The 23,108-nt window shown below is 39.0% G+C and overlaps 1 protein-coding gene and 1 non-coding gene across 2 annotated transcripts; both read right to left on the reverse strand.

The window, feature by feature from the left end:
• Nucleotides 1–618: 618 nt before the first annotated feature.
• Nucleotides 619–21,773, reverse strand: RIOK3 (RIO kinase 3). Its single transcript, XM_019986628.2, has 13 exons — nt 21,566–21,773; nt 15,810–15,925; nt 15,040–15,185; nt 14,840–14,947; nt 14,544–14,653; nt 13,201–13,344; nt 12,416–12,543; nt 7,285–7,482; nt 5,900–6,059; nt 4,101–4,181; nt 3,923–4,012; nt 2,962–3,069; nt 619–2,231 (listed from the first exon to the last, which is right to left on the reverse strand). Exons 1-13 carry the CDS (start codon nt 21,626–21,628, stop codon nt 2,124–2,126), a joined length of 1,560 nt encoding a protein of 519 aa, XP_019842187.1. The 5' UTR covers nt 21,629–21,773; the 3' UTR covers nt 619–2,123.
• Nucleotides 5,261–5,332, reverse strand: TRNAC-ACA (transfer RNA cysteine (anticodon ACA)). Its single transcript has one exon. It is a non-coding gene; the product is annotated as a tRNA-Cys (tRNA).
• Nucleotides 21,774–23,108: the final 1,335 nt, after the last annotated feature.

Genomic DNA, 23,108 nt, shown 5'->3' on the forward strand with positions numbered 1-23,108 from the left:
TCAAGGGGGCATTTATTTCAGCACTTCTGGATTTCTGTAATATTTAAATTTAAATAAGCATGCATGTCTTAGTTTTGTAAGCAGGAAAATTGATTTTTTTTTGGCTGCTCTGTAACTTCTGACCGAAAGAATTCAACCCAGGCATTGAAAACAAGGAGTCCTAACCACTGCCAGGGAAGTGGATTGGATTGCCAGGGAAGCCCCTGATTTTCTTTTTTTTTTTAACAAAAGAAAACTAGGAAAAAATTACCTTGTTGAAATAAAAATTCTCTACACATATCTTCCTTATTTTGATAATTTATCTCATATTCATACATCCACTTCCATTAAAGTGAGGCAAAAGATCCTTGTTTCCAGATTTTGTTATTTCCCATTTGTATTTGACTATTTAGCAAATCAACATTTTCCACTGTGTGAAAAATTTACTCTCAGCTCTGCATGAGGAGAAAAACCTATTTGTAATGTGAAATAAGTCATTTAAAAGTGAAATCTATAGATGGGAAGTTGGGCGGGGGGGAACTGCTTAAAATAGCACTGCTGAATTTAAACAGGACGGTTAATGTAACTCAATGCCAGGACCTATGTTAATATATGGAACAGGAAGAATACACACAAAGAACCAATTCTAAAATGATCTCTTCATTTTTAATTTCTTAAAAAGCATGTTCACAGCACACTCCAAGAATGCCACACAGCAGTAGTTTGCTGCTACTGTCAAACGGAGTATGTCAGAAAACAAAACAAAACAAAATTTAATGGTTAATGGTTTTTAAAATTAGTTCTTTAAAACTTCTGTAAAGTCAGTAATTCCCAGTCATTTAAATATTTGTTTCATAGTGGTAAACATTTCATGAAATGCAATGAGGAGCCCCAAATCACACTTCTCTGAAGCACAATTAAAAGTTATACAACAGAAACAAAATAAATATTTTTCTAGAGAGAACGTATTTGGCATTTTAAAATAATCTTGTGTAACTAATGTTCAGATTTTACTTTTTACTATCAGACAGAGTTTAGGTCTTCAGTGATTTCAATCTGATTCTAGTAATAGGAGGAACGATGCTGTTGTTCTGAATAAGCTTCAGTCTTAATAGAGTCCATGTATTTCGTCTGCATTAAGAAGTGGCGCCCCAACAGTACTAAAAATTATTAAAAGCAAGATCAGGCAGTTTAAATTAGTTGGTGATCTGGTACCCAACTTGTTTTGTATGTACTTTTCATCCTTTGAGTATATAATCTTTCTAGGTAGCCTGCTATATTTCTTTAAAAATCAGTAAGTATACAGCTTGAGTGATGTGTAAACTGAATTTTGTTTCAATGACTTCATTAAAAATGTTAAACATGGTTGAAGATTCTACTCTGTCCTTCCAGATAATTTACATTTTCATTATAAATGCAGAGCGGCTGCACCATGAGTTACATCCTAACCATTTCACCTAAATGTAGAAAAGCTGGAAGTTAAATTTAAAAACTGTAGATAGTTGAGAAGTACTTATTTATCTCTTTCAGAAATTGATGATGCCTTTTCCTTGCATATTTGTGGGAAAAAATTCAAGATGTACCAATAAAAAGCACTTTACTTCTGTCAGCCATTCTCAAACCAAATTTCCATTTATGTCACCTACTAAAGAGAAGAAATTTCCCTTTAGAATCATGGTCACAATCTGGAAAAAGAATTAAGAAGTGCTAATTTTAGGCCATAAAATATTTGAGGAAAGATGCAACACAAAAGAGGAAGGTGAGAAAAGCCAAGTGTGTTGTAATAAATGTCTCCTTTGTAAACACATCTGTCCCTTCCTTCCATATCTGGAAATGTTAAAAATTCTCATCAAAACATTTTATGCCACAAATCCTGTAAAATCAGGTTGATTTCGGCCAGATAACCTGTAGCTGTTAAGAATTATATTACCCTATTCATATCATGAGAGGTAGTGACATTTTATTCTCTCAATGCTGAGCTAAAAATTCCACGCATCTGGTATATGGGTTACAAGGGAAAAAAAGCACAGAAGCACCATTGTACACGCCTCATGTTTTGATATTTCAAGTCACCCATAACTTCATTTGCCATTGGCAGCTGACAATCACCACTGTGTCAACACTGAAAGCAGTGGGTATTAGTGCTATTCATCATATAAGATTGGTGGACCTCCATCATCTTTCAAAAATGAAGCAGCTTTCCTTCCATTCTTCTGAACATGATCTTCATTCATTTTCTCCAAAGCTTCTATCTATAAAATACATACATTGAATCCATTGGTCAAAATGCTACTTCACAGAAATCATGCTTGAGATTGAACTGGTATTTTTACTCCCCTACAACAACATTCCTAATGACACTGGACTTGAATCAGAATTACAGTGTGTGACACAGATCACAGTGTGATACATATGTGTGTGTTTTTACTTGATTATGTTATCAGGATTGATGCTTAGTGTCTTTATCAAGCTAACCACTGGCATCAGATAGGTCTTATGATATAATCTATACAGCTTTCAGGGAACAAGAAAAAGGAAATCCGAAAGTTGACTCAGCAGCAGCAACATCAAGTAACTGTCCTGAACTAAAGGCTAGATGTACCAACTTCCCGTCACTTCTCTTCTGGCCTTAGACTCCAGCATGGCTTGGCCAAACTCAAGTCACACTGGGGCTTTCTGAAACAGATTCTACAATCATTCTCTGCTTTGGTAGGTTGTTGGGAATAATTAGTTGCTGTTTCACATTTCGGTTTTTGTTCAGTTTTGAGAGACCTTCCCTGGAGGAAGGTTTTTTTATGGTTCTGTAGATCCACTGCAATGACTGGGTATTTCCAAGGAAGGATCAAAAACATCTCAAGAAAAGAAAAATCTCTAATTTTGTTTCTGAGGGGATGAGAGGATAAACTCAGCTCTGGGTTTCATTATCTACTCCGTCCAGCTCCCCACTATCAGCGAGGTGAAAAACAGCCTTACAGCACTTACCTCAGCTAAGAAATCAGCTTCATTATCTGCCGAGATGTTTAAGCCTGAAACAGCATTGAAGAGTTCTCGTTCACCAAGGGCTTCCTTTACTCCTCCTTTCTGAAAAAACTAGTAAAGAAATATGAGGAAGTCAGCAGAGATATTAGCAAGGTTCTCTCAGAAACAGGAAACAGTGAACTTGTGAAACACTGGTGAATTCCCTCCATAATTTTTTAGCTACAGATGTTTCCAACTCAAATAAAACTGTGCTCAGGTTCTACTTGCTTCCTGTCCTCTCACACATTAGGGCTGTCTTCTGGATTTAGTAATAAGTCTGTCATGTTGCACCTTCTATACCTATGAGTGGTATACATAAAATTGCTTGGCATTGCTTTAAGTAGACACAAAATAATCACTAAATTTCATGAATTAAACTTTTCCAGTAAAGTCAGACGTTATTTCCAAAATGAAGTTGTTCTATCATATATAGAAAGAACATTCCTATCTGAATCTGTTGCTGACAATTCATTTCCTTTAGAAAATAGCAAACAGATGTGTCCCAACTCTGTGATGACTGAGTTTTACCTTCCCTCGTCTAGGGAACTACACCACTAGGAAGACTCTTTTCTTAGTGTAGTAACAATGGCAGGAAGCATGCAGGGTTGCTATAGTTCAGCTTCCCTTAAAGCACTGTGCATGGATTACATGTCTACTTGACGGATCAAATATTTAGAACCAAAATAAAGCTTACTCTCTCAGAAATTTAATTCATTGGCCCAAATGTGAGGCATGTAATCAAATTCTTGCAAAAAATGAAATCTGACAAATCAATCTTTGTCTCTTTATCATGAAAGCAAAGCAAAGAAGAACTAAACCCTTCCTTTAACTTCTAAGAACAGTGTCTTCTTATTGGTCTTAGGAGTCAGAAAAATATTTCAATCTATTACAGCCCACCCATAAAAAAGACAATTTACATTCCCACCTGTGAGACATTCCTACAGTCACGAAACAAGAACTCCAGGCCATGAGGGTGGGTTGGTTCTACAGACTGACTGACATCGATCAACCAGACCTGTTTAAATACACAGCACAGTGATTTCTTTACAGTCAGTCATTTACATCAAGTCACTAAGTCTGAACATGAACAAAATGCTCCTCACCTTCCCAGCATGCCAGAGCATGTTGTACTCACTGAGGTCGGCGTGTACGAGCGTACATTCGTCATATAACTGCTGCATCAACTGTGAGGAGGCAGGACAGACATTTAGGACGTGAGGAACCATTCTAAGTCACCCACACAACATCTACATCAACCAATATTTTCCGGAAAGAGCAAAACCAGGGTAAAGAACTTAACTTCTTTTTTGTGCTACAGTCAAGGCTGTGCCTTTTTTTTTTAACCTCAAGGAAGGATGGGAGAACAATGAAACAGTGGAAGAGATATGACACTCTACTTCCCTGCCCATGTGACAGAAATGCGATCAGGAGGCCAAAGGGCTGACCTGGATTCCCACGCATGTGAGAGAGCTGTGGTCACTCAACCAGGGGACCTAGGCTTACCCTTCATAAAAGGGCAAACATCTCACTGAGAATTCCAAGGGGTGCACACAACTCCAAGATAAAAAGTACTTCCTGCCAGACATGTGAAAAAGAGACAGTCTTCTAAATTAAGCGGTATTATATACATATATAATATATATATATATAATATTACACATACTATGGAGAAGGAAATGGCAACCCACTCCAGTGTTCTTGCCTGGACAGTCTCAGGGATGGGGGAGCCTGGTGGGCTGCCGTCTATGGGGTCACACAGAGTCAGACACGACTGAAGCGACTTAGCAGCAGCATACATACTATATGACTCACGGTGATCCCTAGCCTTAGAGAAATCAGCACTAATGTCTGTTTTCCAGCTTTAACAGAATCAAATATGAAGTTCATCACTACTTCATCTCTTCCCCAGCCACCCCACGGCCAAAAGAAACAAGAAAGGTAGGTTTGATTTTCGTTGAATGTTTTCCTACTAAAGGCAGAGAAAACTGGACTAACTCTCTAGCCATATTTTAAAAAATTAATTTGTATAACATGTTCATATTCACATCAACTGCTGCATGATATGAGAGCTCTCCATGCACATACTGTGCTAAAAACACCTTTCTCCGATTCAGTTAAAAAAAAAAAAGAAGTGAAGTGAAGTCACTCAGTTGTGTCTGACTCTTTGCAACCCCATGAACTGTAGCCTACCAGGCTCCTCCGTCCGTGGGATTTTCCAGGCAAGAGTACTGGAGTGGTTTGCCATTTCCTTCTCCAAAGGATCTTCCCCACCCAGGGATCGAACCTGGGTCTCCTGCAGTGTAGGCAGACACTTTACCATCTGAGCCACCAGGGAAGTCTTAAAGAGACGCATAACAGTATCAGGAGCAGTTTCTTGAGCTAGAAGGATCCCAGACTGAATTTGGTTGCTGTCCCAAAATATAAATACTTTCCTCAAGATTCCTGACATATGCCTTCTAATGCCTGCACAGATGGATAAACCTCGCCTCATCATCTTCTGATCAATACTTCCTTACACTGAGAGCGAATCTGCTTCCTTCTAAGTTCCCAACACTAATGGTATTTCCTTCACTGTTTCAAGAAGGTATACAAACTAACAAGGCACTGTATCTGGTATATATAGTAACATCAAATTTTATTTAATGAAGTTTTATGAATAGCTTCTGGCTTCCATGTCACTAACACTGACCCTTCACTTGCTCCACTGGTCCATAATTTTTCTAAAACAACTCAAAACACACGCATATTGATAGAAAGACCACTCTTCAATATTAACATTCCTTCACAAACTTCTGTTTGTCCTCGTTATAACGCCTTAAAATAGTCCTGTTAGGAATTTTTTTAGTTTAGAGGAAGCATTTTTAAAAATTGGTATCTGAATGCTCTGTATGGCACAACTTACATGAAGAGTTTGATAGTAGGCGTCTTTCATTTCTTCACTGCTGAGCTTTACTTCTTTCAATTTAGGGGCTGGAACTTGATCATGGCCAATAAAAGACATAACTAAAATGTGTTTCTTGAGTAGTACAACTGTTGGACAAGGAATTCCAGCTCTCTGCATCCTATACACAAAGAAAGGATCAACAAGGTAAAGACCAGTAGGAGAGAATATTTCATTTATTCAACAAATATCTAACGAGGTCCTGCAATGAGCTGTCACTGTGTTCCACTCTGGGGAATGCTGGAATGCAAAGACAGTATGACACAGCCTCTGCCCTCAGAGAGCCTGTGGCCTGGTGAAAAACACAGATGAGTGAGGAGATGACGACAGCACAATGTGGCATGGGCACTGGCAGAGGTGCGGGTAGGCAGCATTGAAGAAGCAGCGGGCAGACGGAACCAGCCAGGCTCAAACTGTGGGGAGGCGTGCTGTGGAAGCTGCTGTGAGATGCAGAGGCATCAGGGTGCACAGTCCACGTGTGTGTGTGTGTGTGTGTGTAAATCCACACAGTTGGATCTTGAGTGGGAGCAAGGACATGTGGGCTGAGCCCACAGAGAACGGCTGGCTCTGCATCACAAAACAGCTTTGAACTTTACACTCAAGACTATGGGAGCTACGGGAAAATGTTAAGAAAGGCAATGATGAGATCTTAGTAATACAGAAAACAGCCTGCAGGGCAGAAAGGCCTCTTGGGAAATTATCCTAATTAGAAGTCCTACTAAATACAAGACTTGCAACTAATAAATATGGATAATTATGTTTGAAAACAAACAACTTTAGGAAAAGTAAACTAAAATTAAAAGCTTTTAATAGTTCAAATATAGGAAGGTTTGTAAATAAGAAAGATTACTAGTCAATTTCTTGGTTGACAAAACAATTTCCTTGATAAATTCTGCTTAGAGAATGGACAACAAGTCTAATAAATTAAAACAAATGCAATCAGACTGGTAAAACCCTGCCCTGACCAAATTAACAAATATTAGATGGGATAAACCTTTCCTGAAACAAAAAAGGAAATTATTATTTATAATATGCCTAACTGGAAGCTGGAAAAGAGCATTTAGATATATGACAAAATATCTTTAGTAGAAAATGACTTAATTTCCCTCAAACTTTACTGAGGAAAAGAAAAAACAAAATGGATTCTTCACCCTATGAGTATGAATTCAGGTTATACGCATGGAAATGCTTTCTTACAGAAGCCCTCCTTAAATACTAGAATTAAGGCCTTTCATGCTTTCTACAAATGAATTTAAAAGAAAGCATGGGTGTTTTTGCCAGGCTAGTAGACTTAATACAAAGAGGTGATCACCCAAGATGACTTCCAGCACAATGATTTTCTTTACCTTGTAAGATTGTGCATTTCTTTTTCTGCCCACATGCGGATGATCTTACGCGGATTTAGTTTACTGAAGCGATCTTTAAACCTGAAATCATCTTTAATATATTTGTCACGATTCTTAAACTCATTAAGGGTTGTTTTAAATACCTTGATGGCACATTCTGTAGGTATAACTTTACTATCTTCCTTTCCATCCTCCATGCTAAGTGGAAGAAACAAACATTAAGTCAGTGTCGATTGCCAGGTAAAAAAACAATTTCAAAGTTAAAGATTTTATGACAAGAAAGTAGATCTATCTTCTCTGAGAATGGAAGCCTTGGGGTGTTTTGTTTTTTTAAGCCTCCACATTTTAGAAGAAAACCTTAGCTTTTAGCTTTTTTAATAAGACACACTTTCAAATAAATTGTCAATGGTTTTCACAACCCATAATATAATCTTCATTTAATGACTATGGAATTAAACTTGGAACAATGAAGACCTATACACTTGCCCAAAGTTTATTCAAATTTCCTTAATGAATTTTTTCTTTTTTTTTCGTACACTTTAAAATAGGCTGCAGTCTGCCTGGCGTCCCTCTCCCTCCCCACAGCCAACCCCACAGCACAGACTGTCCACTCTCACTTTCCAAACACACACCAGCCGTCTCCTATTCTTCATCTTCATTACCTGTCAGTCTGACCAAAGTCATCTCTCAACTATCACCACAACTTTCTAACTGATCTGTTTCTTCTCTTGCCTGACTAGAATTCATTTCCCACACAGCAATCTGAGTAATCCTTTGAAAATGAGACTCGAATCTGAGCTTTGGTTCCCACTGCACTGAAAAAGCAGACTCCTTACCCTGGCTTACAGAGTGTTGCCTGATCCACCCTTTGCTTCTCCAGCCTTCTGGCTCCTTCTCACACACTACACTCCAGGGACACTGCTTTCTTAGTCTCCCAAAGATACGAAGCTTACACCTGTCTGAAGGCATTAGCACTAGCTGTTCTTTAGTCTGGAACGTTCTTCCTTCTGATATGTGATACTGAATCCAGGTGTGTCATTCAAATCCAGATTTAAATGTCACCTCATCAGAGGTTTCCCAGTCCTACTGATAAAAAGCAGTCACCCAGTCACTATGACATCACCCTGTTTTATCCATTTGCATGGCACTTATCTGACAGTCTTGGGAGGGGACTGGAGGAAGGGGTGAGAAGGAAGTACAGTCTATGAAAGCAGGGACCTCCCTTGTACCAGTCATTGCTATAGCCCCAGTACACAGAAGATGCCTGGAACATGGTAGCTGCATAAATACTCAGTGAATGAACAAACCAGTTTTCAGTGAGACAGAATAGAGATTCTCTCCAAGGAAGAAATGATAATTTAAAGATGTTATAGACATCTCTGGATTTTGAGATAAGTTCTCTGTCATTGAAATAATTTAACCATAGGTAGATGAGGCCCTATCAAAAATAGCACTGAGGAGATTCCTCATTTGCAAGGTCTCCAGGATAGAATCTAATTTATAAGATTCATCTTGTCATTCTCCTACTAAAAAAAGCTTCCATGTTTCTCAGTAAATTACACAACCATCTGCCGAGCTCTTAAGGTCCTCCTTACCAATTTCTGGTTTGCTTACACAATTTTATATCTTATTACCTCTAAATATGTAACTTCTAATTTTCTGTCTAATCCCATTGTCTAAATTTCAATCCTCCCATTTTCAGCACTCCCTCCTCCACTTTTTTTTTAAGAGTTAAACTTTATAAATAAAGGTGAAATTTCCTTTGATTACCACCTGTGGTAGTTAGTTTCATTCCCCATTTCAACTCTTGAGAGACAATCACGATCATGAATAGTACTTTTCTAATCTTTTAAAAAAGATACATACATATGTATTAAAAAAAAAACAACCTATGTATGTTACAATCTGTATAACTTTTACCAGTTCTTACTGTAATGTCCTCCTCTTGAATATATCATAAGCTCTTTGAGAGTAGAAAACATGTTATACACTTACTTCCTGAAAAAATCTAGCACGTTACTATTCAAATAACTGTTGATTACTTGGTCAATGTGAGCATGACAGAACCCAGAAGAGCTCTGTGGCAGGCAGGACCTAAAAGGGTCCCCAAGATCCCAGTCCCTGGGGTACATGCCTATATAAGCCCCTCCCTTGAGTAGATTACACTACAGTAAAAGTGATGGTACAGTCATTGCCAGGATTATCTTCCATCCTTTAAAACTCAGTCTTAGTAGACCCAAGGCAGAGAGTTTCCTGATTATTCTGAGATGCAACCTGCTGTACAAAAGGGCTTCATGACTAGAATGTACATGGGCCTCTAGGAGTTCAGAGCAGTCCCTGGCTGGCAGGCAACCAGAAGGTGGAGACCTCTGTCCTAAAGTCACAAGGAACTGAACTGCGCCTAAGGAAGACGACCTCATGCTCCGGTAAGGGACAGAGCCCGCTGACATGCAAGACTGCAGTCCTGGGAGACCCTGAGCAGAGAACCCAGCTAAGTCGTGCCTGCCTGAACTTTTGATCAACAGGAACCGTAAGATAATACATAGGTGGTGTTTTAAGTTGCTATATCTATGGTAATTTGTTATGCAGCAGAGGAAACTAACTTACACTTTAAAATGTATTTACTCTCAGCTGTTGAAAACCAAATGCTCTCTAGCTTTACTAACTTACAAATGCCAAAGTATAGATTATAATACCAATTCCACCATAAGCAAAGGGAGCCCACTTGTTCTATCAAAGGATCATTAAGTTGAACAGAAAATGAACAAAGAATAAACAAGGAAAATGGCACGAAAAAGAAACCCAAGTGGCCAATACATGTGAAAAAAAAATACAACCTAATCACAACTAAATAAACGCACACCAAAACACTAAAGAGGTACTTTCCATCTTTTACCCTGAGAAAAAAATATTAAGTTTGATAAGACTAGGCACTGATGAGGATGAGGGAAACAGGTTCATACTGCTTACTGGTGGTGGCATAAACTGGTTAACTGTCTCATCAGGCAATTTGGCAACACCTACTGACATTCAGAATTGTGCAACCTGCAGATCTAACTAGCTCATAGGGAAAAGTGTGTTTGCCTCACTTTTAAGAAATAAACAAATTTAAGATTTCTGGCCTTTGGTGTGACACGTAAGAAGAAAAAGTTATAAAGAATTTTTAACGAATAACAGATATCAAGAAACATTGATTGCTGTAACAGCCAGCTCAGCGGGCCAAACAGTGAGCAAAATCTGGTACTCTCCCTTCAGTAAGGCCTTCCACTGTTTAACAGAAAGGGGAAAAATGCATGTAGTCTTTGCCCCAGCAATTCCAAATGTTAGGAATTTAGCTTAAGGATTTATTTGCAAAAGTACACCAAAGCTTATGTACAAAGATATTCCTGTATATTCGTAGAGTGGAATGTTCTACTATAAAAATGGTATGATATAAACCAGTAAAATAGAATGACTTGAGATATATTAATTGAAAAAAAAAGATGCTAAGTGCAGCATATAAACAAAAATAAGAAATACATGCATAAAAACTTCTGTAAGACTAGACTAAACACTATTAATAGTGGTAACCTTTAGAGGGAAAACCTGTGGGGCCACAGCTGGTAAGATGAAGGCTGCTGCTGCTGCTGCTAAGTCGCTTCAGTCGTGTCTGACTCTGTGCGACCCCATAGACGGAAGCCCACTAAGGCTCCCCCGCCCCTGGGATTCTCCAGGCAAGAACACTGGAGTGGGTTGCCATTTCCTTCTCCAATGCATGAAAGTGAGAAGGGAAAAGGAAGTCGCTCAGTCGTGTCTGACTCTTAGCAACCCCATGGACTACAGCCTACCAGGCTCCTCCATCCATGGGATTTTCCAGGCAAGAGTACTGGAGTGGGGTGCCATTGCCTTCTCTGCTACTTTCATTTTAATCCTTTTTGTACTGTTTAATTTTTATTGTGAGGAACTTTTCATTTTAAAATAATTTGTGCCATTAAGTTATGTTTGCCTGATCTCAGGGAACCCTCAGTTGAAATTTGGAAAGAGGGCAACAGAGCTTAGAGGTAAAAAAAAAAAAAAAAAAAAGGTTTATTAAGATTAATTTATACCAGGTATAATCAAATACGATCTCAATCACCCCAACTAAAATCCTATGAAGGGAGGGTCAGTTTTCAAGTAAGTTCAGTAGACTGCTTCAGATCACATTGCTTAAAAAATGTTGAATCATTTTAACCTAACATTCATTTTTATCCCTTTCATTTTGGAACTCAGTATAATTCAATACATGATTATATGTGTATGTCTCATCTAGAAAGGGAGACAAGTTAAATAAGAAAACCAAGGGCAAGTACTTCAGAAGTAATTGTTTGAATCCCTTTAAGTATGTAACAAATACCTTCTAAAGCTAAAAATAACTAGAATAATCTGTCATCTATTTTAACATTTTTGTTTATAAACACTGCTAACATAAAGGATTAGCTGAGCTAGTAAGCCTTGCTGAACTAGTAAGACTTCAAAGCTAAGTAACCAGATGACATCATATTCCTGGTTTGCACATTCTCTCTACAGGCTCCACGTTTAAAATGTTTTCTCTTCCTCATGCCATCCTTTATTTGACTAAGATCTTGTAACAAAAGTAAAGTGGGTAGGATCTAAAATGACAAAAAAGCTTTAAAGACATTTCTTTAAGTATAACTCTCCCAACTTGGCATCAGAGTCCCATAGAGAAAAGTTTTGAATCAAACTCAGGTTCAAATTTTGCTATGCCACTACAGCTGCCTGTGTGATATAGAACAATTACAATAATACGAAAAATAATACGTTCATAGAAAAAAGACTGGAGGAGTCTACACAAAATTATTACTGGTTCTCTCTTGATGGTAGAATTGGGATGACTTTTTTTTTTTTTGGCCACACGGCGAGACTTGCAGAATCTCAGTCCCCCAGATCAGGGACTGAACCTAGGCCACAGCAGTGAAAGTATCGAATCCTAACCACTAGACCACTAGGGAACTCCCTTGATTGTGTTTTTCTTTTTATGTCCCTATATTGCTAAGACTTCCTAAAATAACACTTTAAATTTTGATCTTATGTAAATTCAGAACAAGGCACTAAGCTTTGGTTTATATTACGGTACTGTTTTCTGCTCATTTACCTCCCTCCATATGCATGAAAGACAACAGATTCCTTTCCTGTACTAATACAGCCAGTGATTGTCTCCAACATTCCAGAGTTGACCATTTTATACATAAGTAAACGTGTCTTAGGATCAACTGCTTTTTCCTGGAAAAGATAAAGTGCTGTAAGTGAAAATGACTGGTAATCACAAAACATTTCCTGAACCATTTCTAATATCTAACATTCAAAATGTATACTTTTTAAAACTTATTGTTCATTTACTTAGATGTATATATAACAGGCTCTTAAAAGAGGACTGTTAAGATACCATCCATTCCTATAACTCTACTGTCTCTAAAAGTGAATATCTAAAAGAACTACTAAAAATCAGATTCTAGCTTAGTCAAAGTTTTATCTTTAAACTTTAAATAGCTCTCCTGATGTACCTACCATTAGTTTGTTTTTCTAAAAGTTTAAAAATTATTCTCAAGATACTAGACACTAACTTCATTAATGTAAAACATTATAAACTATTATGTTATTATAAATATATCATGACAGAAAACAATTTCTCATATGCAATGAAAGCAACATAGTCCAAATTAATTATGAACACTGAAAGGCTAGTCTTGAGTAACTGGTTAATAACCACTACATGAAATCTGAAAGTCAAACGGCAAGGCTACTTGGGTTTTATTCACATCTTTGATTTGAAAAGTCAATCTCTTGAAAAAATGTCAAACATGAACTTTTGTCTTGTTTTTCCCTCCAAACGTGAAGTTTTCCAATGTGAATCTTTCCATTAAACGTAAGAATACTTACTGCAGTGGAATGCTCCTTTTTCTCATGGAGGCGGGCACTTCGACGTTCTTCTGAGTAGGCATGCTGTTTTAAAGCATTGAAAACATGGTTTGATAGTTTTAAGTCCATTCCAATTCCATCTCCTACCTGAAACCCAGGTGCAAACTGCCAAAATGAAAAAGAAAAATCAGTATCTGAATACTTTAACATGGGACACAGAAAAACAGTTTTACTCGGATTAGGTTACCTACTCAATAGATGATAATGCTATGAAGGCAGAATCCATAGACATTACAGAGGAAAAACCAAAATAACTCACCAGTGAGCTCAACAGAAAGGGAAACAAGGCTTTTTAAAGACATTTCATCCCAAAGGAAGGGAGGGTTTATTTTATGCATAGAAAACATCCAAACACATCTGAAAACTAAGGTATTTTAGCATATCCTCTGAACTTTGCTTTTATATCAAAGGATATATTATATTTTGAAATCACACCAAGTCTTACCAAAAAAAAAAAAGAACAATTTCACAGTCAATTATTTTTGAAGAGTAGGGTAAAATAGCAAGCTATGCTCACACCATGACAGTTAAGTATAATATGGAAGCCACTAGCCACATGTGGATGCTTACATTTAAATTATTAAAATAAAATTAAAAATTCAGTTCCTCAGTTGTACCAAATTTCAAGTACTCAGCTGTCAAATATGGCTATCATATTAGATAGCACTGGTACACACAGTGTGTGGTATTATCACAAAAAATTACACTGGACAGAGTTGTTCTAGAGTCAGATCTAGATTATTTCTAGAATTTAATAATATGTTTACTTAACAAGTATTTGTTCTGAAGTCTAAATGTTTTATATTTACCATGATATTTATGAAGGAGGAAAAAAATGCCATTTTTCTTTTTCTATTTTTCGAAAATCACGTTTTGTTTCTGATCTTGCAGGGGTAGGCACAAGATAAAAAATTTAAAAATTATAACAGGGTATACAGTGGGAAGTATTTCCACCACCCATTGTTATCCTCCAGTCACCACTGTTATGTTTCTCAGGTATTTCATGGAAAACTGAGATACTGAAAAATGTTACTTTCATAAGAACAGTTTCTTAATTTTAGAATCAATGTAAATCAAACTAGTTTTCTTAATATTGTTGGAGAATTTTATTCTGAGGTACAATATATTCTCATCAGTGGCTGAGTTTCCATGGTTTTGATGTACTGTCTTCTAAAATATCTCTAGAAAGGATGAAGGATATTTTTAGAAACTCAAGATAGTGTATTTAGAATCCTATGTTTTTAACTTATCCTAATAAAACTTTAGGATATTTATGATTTAGAGGAATCCTTTCTGTAACTTACATTTTCCATTCTGGCTGTGTTCTTTCTCCCACATACTACTTCATCGTGTTTGGTGGTGATGTCTTTTCCTTTTCCAATAAAACCCTTTTTGGGAGTAGGAATTGGTTTTGCTAAAGGTGATTAAAACAAGTCAAGTATGTAAAAATAGCAGAGACTAAATTGCTGCATTCATTACTGTCTGAAAAAGATACCTGAATCTAATAGTAAAGTACCAAATGAGAGTCAAAGATAAATATACAATACTTAATCCTCCTGTCTCCCCATTCTATGCCCCCAGAAGGTCAAAGCCCTGATACCTGGTCTGTAGGGGTCATCACGAGTGTCCTGCCAGTCAACCTCATCTTCAGAGCTATCACTGTCTTCGTAAGGATGCACTTTTCGATAATTTTCAAAGGAAATGCAAACTTAAAAGGCAAAAACAGTGGAAGATTTATTTAGGGCCCATTACAGGCATTTCCTACCACCCAATGGGGTTGTCACAATAAGGTCATAGTACCTTTGCTATCTCCATTGAATTTTTTTTCTTCACGCCTAAGCTGGGCATCATATTCTCTGTCAAACTCCATCTGTAGCATCTGAGCCAGCATTAGGTCGCTGGAAGTGTCAATGTTTTCTCCAGTAATAAATGGTCCTTCAGCAACACTATTCAAAATAAGGCAATATAGACTAATATAATGTGCTGGTGTAAACAGATGCTACCAATTATGAGTGAGATGTGCCTTTTCAGTGTTAACACTGTACTGAAGCAAGAATGGAGGAACTTTACCAAACCCTTCACCCTCTCCTGCCCAGCTGCCCTCTGACCAACAGCAGGCACCTGTGAGAGCACCAAACAGGATTAAGGGAGCTTTAAGAAACAGAAAGCTAAAGGGCCTATCATAAGAACCAAGCAGACCCCAAATTCATTTATTCTGTATTCTGATCAGAGGAGGGATGATGTATATATGGAAAGATAAACTACAAACACTTAGTCAAAACTGTTAATCTATTTGATTATTATTTGTTAATCTATTTGATAACAAAGTTCAACTGTTGCAGTAACTGAAACCCAGAGAAACTGAGCAGTTTGCCCAAGATACTACTGAAAACTAGTCACAAAATTGGGACTAAAACCCAAGTATCAGTGAACTCCCAAAATGGTGCTCCTTCTATTGCACTGCTTTTCTAAATCTCTGACTCATTTGTCATGACAATCACTAATCAAATCCTAAGACTTGGCTATGGTCAGTTGCTAGATCAAATAGATTCTTTGTGACTTTTACTTACGTAACTTCAGGAAAAGCGGCAGCTTCTTCTTCTAACTGCAATTCTTTAGCCAACTGCTCACTCATTACATCAGACAAAGAACAAGATATTGTATTTTGAGGGGTAGCCCATGGACACTATTAAAAAAAAAAAGGCAATTCAAAATAATGAAATTAAAGTGACTTCCGAACTTGGAAATAAGGTCTCTTTTGAGAATTAGAGGAGTTAAATAAACTCAAAAGGAATGTTTAGTTTTTTGCAGAAATCATCTTGAAGGTAAAAATAGCTCCTAGCTCAGATCTAATCAAAGACACACCTAGACTATGACAGCCAAGAGCACTTTCCAGCCTGCTTGGTGGGAATGTCCTTATAGTGGAGGGGAGCCCAGGCTACGCCAGCATCACCTGACTAGCCACTGAGTTCATGTGATGCCCCTTGTTCTGATATCATGCTCACCAAGCAACTTATACTTTGCTCACCTTCCACTTATAATTTGGCTTCCTGGGTAGATTCTGTTAGAGGAACAGGCTATACCAACTACCACAATTCAAAGCCCACTTAGAAGTTACACTTCCTTCTAATTTAAGTAGTAAGTCTTCAACAAGTATATAGTGTACAGCAGGCCCTTTCAAGATAACCTGGGATATGCTAAAACAAAAAAAAACTCAGCAGTGACAAACAATGAACCCTATACTTCTGAACTTTAGAAAATGAGAAATGGATTCTTGAAACAATATTACTAGAGCAAAGTAGTATTCTGTGAGACTCTTCAAGAATAGCTGGCCAGTCATCCCTCCTCAATGGCATCACCATCTAAGCCCTCCTGCAATGTGTAAACTGCAGCTTTATTTCACAATTCCTAATTTTTGAGGAGGGAAGCTTCACTGAGCAGCAGCAAATGACTCCATCTGCTAGTCCAGTGATTAAGACCATTAATACTAATAAGAGGTCTAAGTATCTCCTGAACTGGTTCTCTATCCCCTTTCCGAGGTGTCATCCTCCCATCACTGGGTTACTCACTGTAAGAGCCTCCTAACTGCCTTCTGTTTGCTTCCACTCTCCATACCACAACACAATGGTTTTTCTAAAATGTAGATTTGACTGGCTCAGTTTCCTTATTAAAGTTCTTTTATTGCTTTAATGTTTCCCACTGCCTTCAAGATAAAGTCCAAACATTTCTTAACCACTACCACTCCTCAGAGTCTAATTTAGGATAGCATGCGATGGTAAGTGTTTTAGCCAGAGTCCAGCATAGGGCTTCAGACCTAAAGAGGCATTCAAGTTCTTTACTGAACAGGCACCAAAAGGAAACCTGGGGATATGTCAAGGAACTGCCAGGGTGTCCCTAGGCTGGAGAGGTCTGATTTCTTTCTACACCGCTCGTAGGTTAAAGTCCTCCTCTCCACCGAGCGGTCAGCCCCTCTGCCCACCCACTTCTCAGGCTTCTAGTCTCTAGCTAGCAGTCAATTAATTCTCCTAAGATGTTAAAACATCTGTGGACAATCTCTCAAAGAGAGGTAAATAATGAAAGGCAGTCACTGTGTTATTTTGGAGGCAGAGATTTACCTGCTTCCAAGACAGACTGAATGGGAAAGGGAAACATGCAGAGACTGAGAGCACCAACAAGACACCAGGACTGCTCAGTCCTGCGGACCGCGCTCCTAGGAGCCTGAGGCTCTAGAGCTGGACTGCTCTGTACCCCTGCTGGCCAGCTCAGCTGGGCACCTCACACTGAGGTGACTTCCTTGGGTGGGGTAAATAAGTAAAGATTTCTGAAAGTCTGCCAACTTCCATACTTTGAAATCACATCTTCAAACCAGTAGCCCAAAATTCCTCCTTAAAATGTTCCAGGCTGTGAGGGACAGCTTCCAGGCATGGTAGCTCTCCACAGGCTCAAGTGGTCATCATCCTGAGGGGGGCTTAGAAAAGGCACTGGGGCCCCTTCTCCAAATGGGCACCATGGGGTGAAGGGAGGGGAATCTTCTGTCATATTGCAATTCTTCAGGAAGTTGTCGGCTCCCTCTGTCAAATGTTTAAGGAGATAAGAGTAAAAGGCCCTTGTTCTACTCAAGCAGTCTGACATCATTTCCCACTACTGCTTTCAACAAATTAAACTCACCAGGGCATCCAGATCTGATGGGAAACTCCAACCACTTCCAGTTAGTTATTCTGCTTTAAGTGACATCTACCAAGCCCATCATTAGCTCCCTGACTCCTGTTCGCTGAGGACCCCTGACCTACCCTGTTTCCCTCTCCTGGGAAACTGCAACCACTGAACGCAGCAACGTGGGGTCTTCACAGCTGCCATCCTCCCTCACCTGCTGGCTGCAGATGGGAGGGAAATCATTCCCCCTTCCTTCTACTCTTCAAGATGCATCACAAGCTGTCCATCCCGCTTTTTGTTTCTTTTTAAAGACTTTACTGCACACAACTATAGGGAAAGAATCAACTTAAAAACAAAAAACAAAAAAACAACAGCAAACACGAAGGAGGTACATAATAACAAAAATTCTGTCCTCAACTTGAAGCCAGTCAAGGGAACCATAACTTACAGGAAAGTTCCTTTTCAGCTCATGCAGCTGGAAGACATAATCTAGGCAAAATATTTAAGTGGGTAATTTTACTTCTCAAAACAGGACTTCTGCAAAATGTGATCTGAGCCTACACAGTAACACTAATTTTTTTAACTTTCAATTTTAGAGTATTTTTACAGTAACAACAACAAAAAAAATCACAAAGATTGTAGAGTTGCCAGATTCCCATACCCAGCATCCCCGTGTAAATACTGTACATGTGTCACAATTAATGAGCTCAATTAATTAAATTGAGCTCATTAATTAAAGCCCATACTTCATTCAGATTTCCTTAGCTTCCCTCTAATGTCTCTATTCTATTCCAGAATACCATCCAAGATACCACATAACATTTAGTCATCATGTCACCTTAGGTTCCTCTTGGCTGTGAGTTTCTCAGACTTTCCTTGTTTTTGGTGACCTTAATGGTTCTGAGGAGTACCACTAATCCACTTGTTACAGCTCTTTCCAACAGAGCTACACACTTCCTCACTTTTGCCTACAGTATGTCCATTCTCCCTTTTTGGAATATTCCCTAAAATTCATTGCTCATAACAGCAGCTCGGCATTTTGTAACTGGGGACCCCCAAGTCCCTTTCGGGGTGTCTAAGAGGTCAAAATTATTTTCATAATAGTTCTAAAAAAGTTTCCACTCTCATTCTCTCAAGAGTGTAGAGTTTTCCAGAGTCTGTATCGGATATGATGGCAGCACTCTGGTGGCTACTAGAATGAGTGCCTGTGAACTGTGTCCTCCAAAAATTTCCAAGGTAGTGGGTTTAGAATATGAATGTGAATTTTAACTACTATATATAGGATGGTCCTGCTCTACAGCACAGGGAACTATAGTCGATATCCTGTGATAAACCATAATGGAAAAGAACAGAAAACAGAAGCATGTATATGTATAGCTGAATCATTTTGCTGTACAGCAGAAATTAAACACAACACTGTAAATCAACTACACTTGAACCACATGTTTTTAATGTGCATTTTTAAAGATTAACTCCGTTCGTTCTCAGTGTCTACTGTGCTATTACCCATCTGCAATCATGCCTGCTAAAATCTACGTATTTGTAAGCATGGGTTTTCTTCATATATTTCAACTGATACATACTGCAACGGACTGAAGAAAAACGAGCTATGAAACTCCAGCTGTCTTCTACAAAGTTACTACATTAAAGAGATTTGCAAAAATCCAAAACACTACTTCACTAATTTTTCATTTTGGAAAACAGCTTTTTTTTTTTGGTAAAACATAAAAATATTATTTGTATAAACATCATGATTTATATCACTTAATAAAGTTTTTCGATATCTGTTTGAATTTCTGATATGACAAATATCAATCGATATAACCAATATAAACAGAAGTTCTTGGAGTTCTCAATGGTTTTTAAGAGTATAAAGAAGTCCTGATGGAAACGTTTTGAGAATAATTAGCCTTTAACATTCTTTCAATTTTCCAAGGTTTTCCTCAAATCTCCACTTACTCCACACAGGTTTCTATAATCACTTCCATCTTCCAAGAGGTTAGAGAAGGAAATGATACTTGCAGTGTGATACCTGCAGTGTATTTCTATTGTTTCCCCCATGAAAATGCTGTCTTCTCAACAGAACATCAGTAAACCCCAAGATGATCTTTTATTGCAAGATGAAAATGAAGTTTTATAGTTCTGATGATGCACACTTAAATGAAAATATGACAGATGTCAAATACATTATTGAATTAGTTTTGGAAGTGAAGTTTGTTCTGAGCTTAGGTATTCTGAGCAAAGTTTGTCTCATCTGACATTTTTACAAGCTTTACAACCTTACCTGGAGAAATTTAACATGTATAGTATATATTTATTAGTGTCTTTCTAATGATTTGTTCTTTTACATCTACTGATCTTGACCTTGTAAACAAAGCTTTGACAGGAAAAAAATAAACAATGTAAGAGACAGATGTAACCACATTTGCCAATTAAATATCCTAGATTCTCCTTATGGTTGTATGAGAACTTTTATAAAAATTTCCTTTACAGTACTTAACAGCTCATACTTCCCCCACTTTCTGTTAAGACCTGGTATGAAGATCTGATAAGATTAATGAGTGACCCTTTAAATGGAACAAATGTTCTGTGTGAATATGTAAAGAAGTCGGTGAAATGGGTAAAGGTGGTCAAAAGATAGAAACTTCTAGTTAACAAAATAAATAAGGCATGAAATGTACTATACAGAATGATAATTAATCTGTTAATAATGCTGTATGGTACATGTGAAAGTTGCTAACAAAGTAAATCTTAAACGTTCTCATCACAAGAAACAAAATGTAATCCTGAATGCTAAATAGACTTACTGTGGTGAGCATTTTGCAATATACACATGTATCATTATGTTGTACATTATGTTGTACACCTTAAATTAATATGTTGGTAAACGTCCATTTTATTTTAAAAAATGAACAATTAGGAAGCTAAAAAAGTTAGATTCCTTCACAACTTTAATTTGAGGAACACAAAATCTCAATTCTGCTTTCAAGAAAACCCTCCATAAAGTGGCAGAAGAATCTTTTCATCCTTCTAATGAAAGTATCATGAAAAGCAGCAGCCCGAAATCAGAAACCAGATGTTAAATGAGCATTTCAGTTGGCCATTACAGGAAAAAGCATAAACGTTAAAACTCGGACATAACCATCTTACAGTTTGTAAACACTTGAGTATTAGCCTGGAGGGGAGGAAGGGTGCGCCTGGACTTATCTCCTAAACTTACTACTTCAAAAACAACAAACTGCCCAAGTAGGATGAGCACATTTGACAAGTTAAGGAAACAGCTTCCTCAACCACCTTTCTGTCTGGGTTTCTGTGAATAATTGGGCTGACTCATTTGGCTGGAGAAAAACAAGTTCGTGCTTGCCCTCCCTCAAACGTCAGCATCTCTAAGCGAGTCCCGCCCAAATACATGCTACGGGAGTTCAGAAACCAAGGTGCAGAACCAGACTCCAAACCGGGGTGGCCTTTGGTAGCCTGTGCCCCTTCCCTGCCTCTCTCTCCCCGCCACCCGCAGCCCCGCCACCCGTCCTCCTTTTCCCAGGCGGTTGGTATTCAGCCCCAAACTCCCCAAGTCACCTGGGGAGCCGCTTCGGCGCCTGCCATCCTCTCCGGGTCCTCCGAGAGGACCAGTCAGGAGGCTACGGCAGGTGCGTCAGCGCCGACTGCCACTCACCTTGTTGGGTCCCCAGGCCGCTGCTGGCCCGGGCTCAGGGGATGCCACTCTGACCAGATCCATGTAGGGGAAGAAGTCAGCGACGAGAACAGAGCAGAGAGGTGGCAGGACCGGGAAGCAGCTCCGCCGAGGAGACAGGCGGCGGGGCTGGGACGGCAGGGTGCTGGTGCCGAAGCTCAGATGACAGATGGCGGCGGCGGCAGCCGCGTCCGGAACTAGACCGCTTCTCTTCCGCCTTTTACGCTGGTACGCTCGCTTCCGATTGGCCGCCTACGGGGCTCCACGTTAGGTCACCTTTCTCCGCCCCAGAGGACCGCACTTCCGGTCGCTGCCCTGGCGGGAGGCTGGTGGTCACTGTCACTCTTTACTAGCAGGGCAGCTGCCGGGTGTGGCTTCCTCTGCTCAGGCTCTACGATGACCCTGAACCACCTTTTTGTCTGCGCGATAGGGCAGCTGGATCAAGTTAAACGGAATCAGAGTGCGTGGACAGTAAATAAACAAGCAGAACAGATTCTCTGTTCATTCATTATTTCCCGGAGTGGATTCTAAACTGAGATGAGATGTGAGACAGAAAATGGCAGGTTTAGAGAACGGAAATTGAAGGAAACGGTCGGGTTTTGTTTTTATTACAGTTGTCGGTAGGAGGCGGGGCGAGGAGTGTGAAATTTTGTAAAATGTATTATGTAACATGGAGCAAAAATAGGATTGCGTAATAAACGTTTAGGTTCAGCTTTTCATAATGTGACCGGAAAAATCCGGAATAGGTAAATCTATGAAGACAGAAATCAAACTGGTAGTTGCCAGGGAACAGGGTTGGGAGGAGGCAAACGAGGAGTGATTGGTTAAGGGGTAAAGGGTTTTCTTTTGGGTGATGAAGCGGTTTTGGAACTTGTTATCGTTGATAGTTGGACAGTATTGTGAATCTGTTCAATGCCACTGAATTTTACACTTTGAAATGGTTACACTTTACTTCAGAGAAAGAATGTGTGAACGAACCGTTTAAGTGTTTTAGGGGTAAAGCAGATAGAAACCACAGCGAACAGTGGTGAGGACGAGGTCGGGAAGCTTAAGGGAGCAGGGTAAAATGCCAGGATGTTAGATGGGTGATCCACGTGGACCTTGAAATTACCCAGCAAGACGGCAGGGCTTGGGGTGGAATGGAAGAGTGTGAGTAGGTGCTGGTCTTCAGAAAATGTGCAGATTGTAACCCAGAAAGGTCGGTAGATGCTCTGCTTCGGGATCTTAGGGACAGGCAGGGATGTCAGAGGACAGCCTTATAGCAGGAGTCACGTTTTGGTAGATGCGCTGGACAAAGCAAGGCGTGCCAGCTGGCTACCCTGCCTCGCACACCAGACAGAAATGGTTAGTCTCAGAGGACACTCAGGCTTTACTTCAGACAGGGAAGAGAGAGGGCAGGCTGTGGGGACAAGGGAAGTTTCTTTATCCTGAGTTGGAATTCCAGGTTAGAACAGAGTTTGTGAGTTAACAATCTTAATGGTTGGGTCTCAACAGTTAAGGTATATACTTGATGCCATCAACTATG

This window comes from Bos indicus, chromosome 24, assembly GCF_029378745.1.
Source record: "Bos indicus isolate NIAB-ARS_2022 breed Sahiwal x Tharparkar chromosome 24, NIAB-ARS_B.indTharparkar_mat_pri_1.0, whole genome shotgun sequence".
Lineage (NCBI taxonomy): Eukaryota > Metazoa > Chordata > Mammalia > Artiodactyla > Bovidae > Bos > Bos indicus.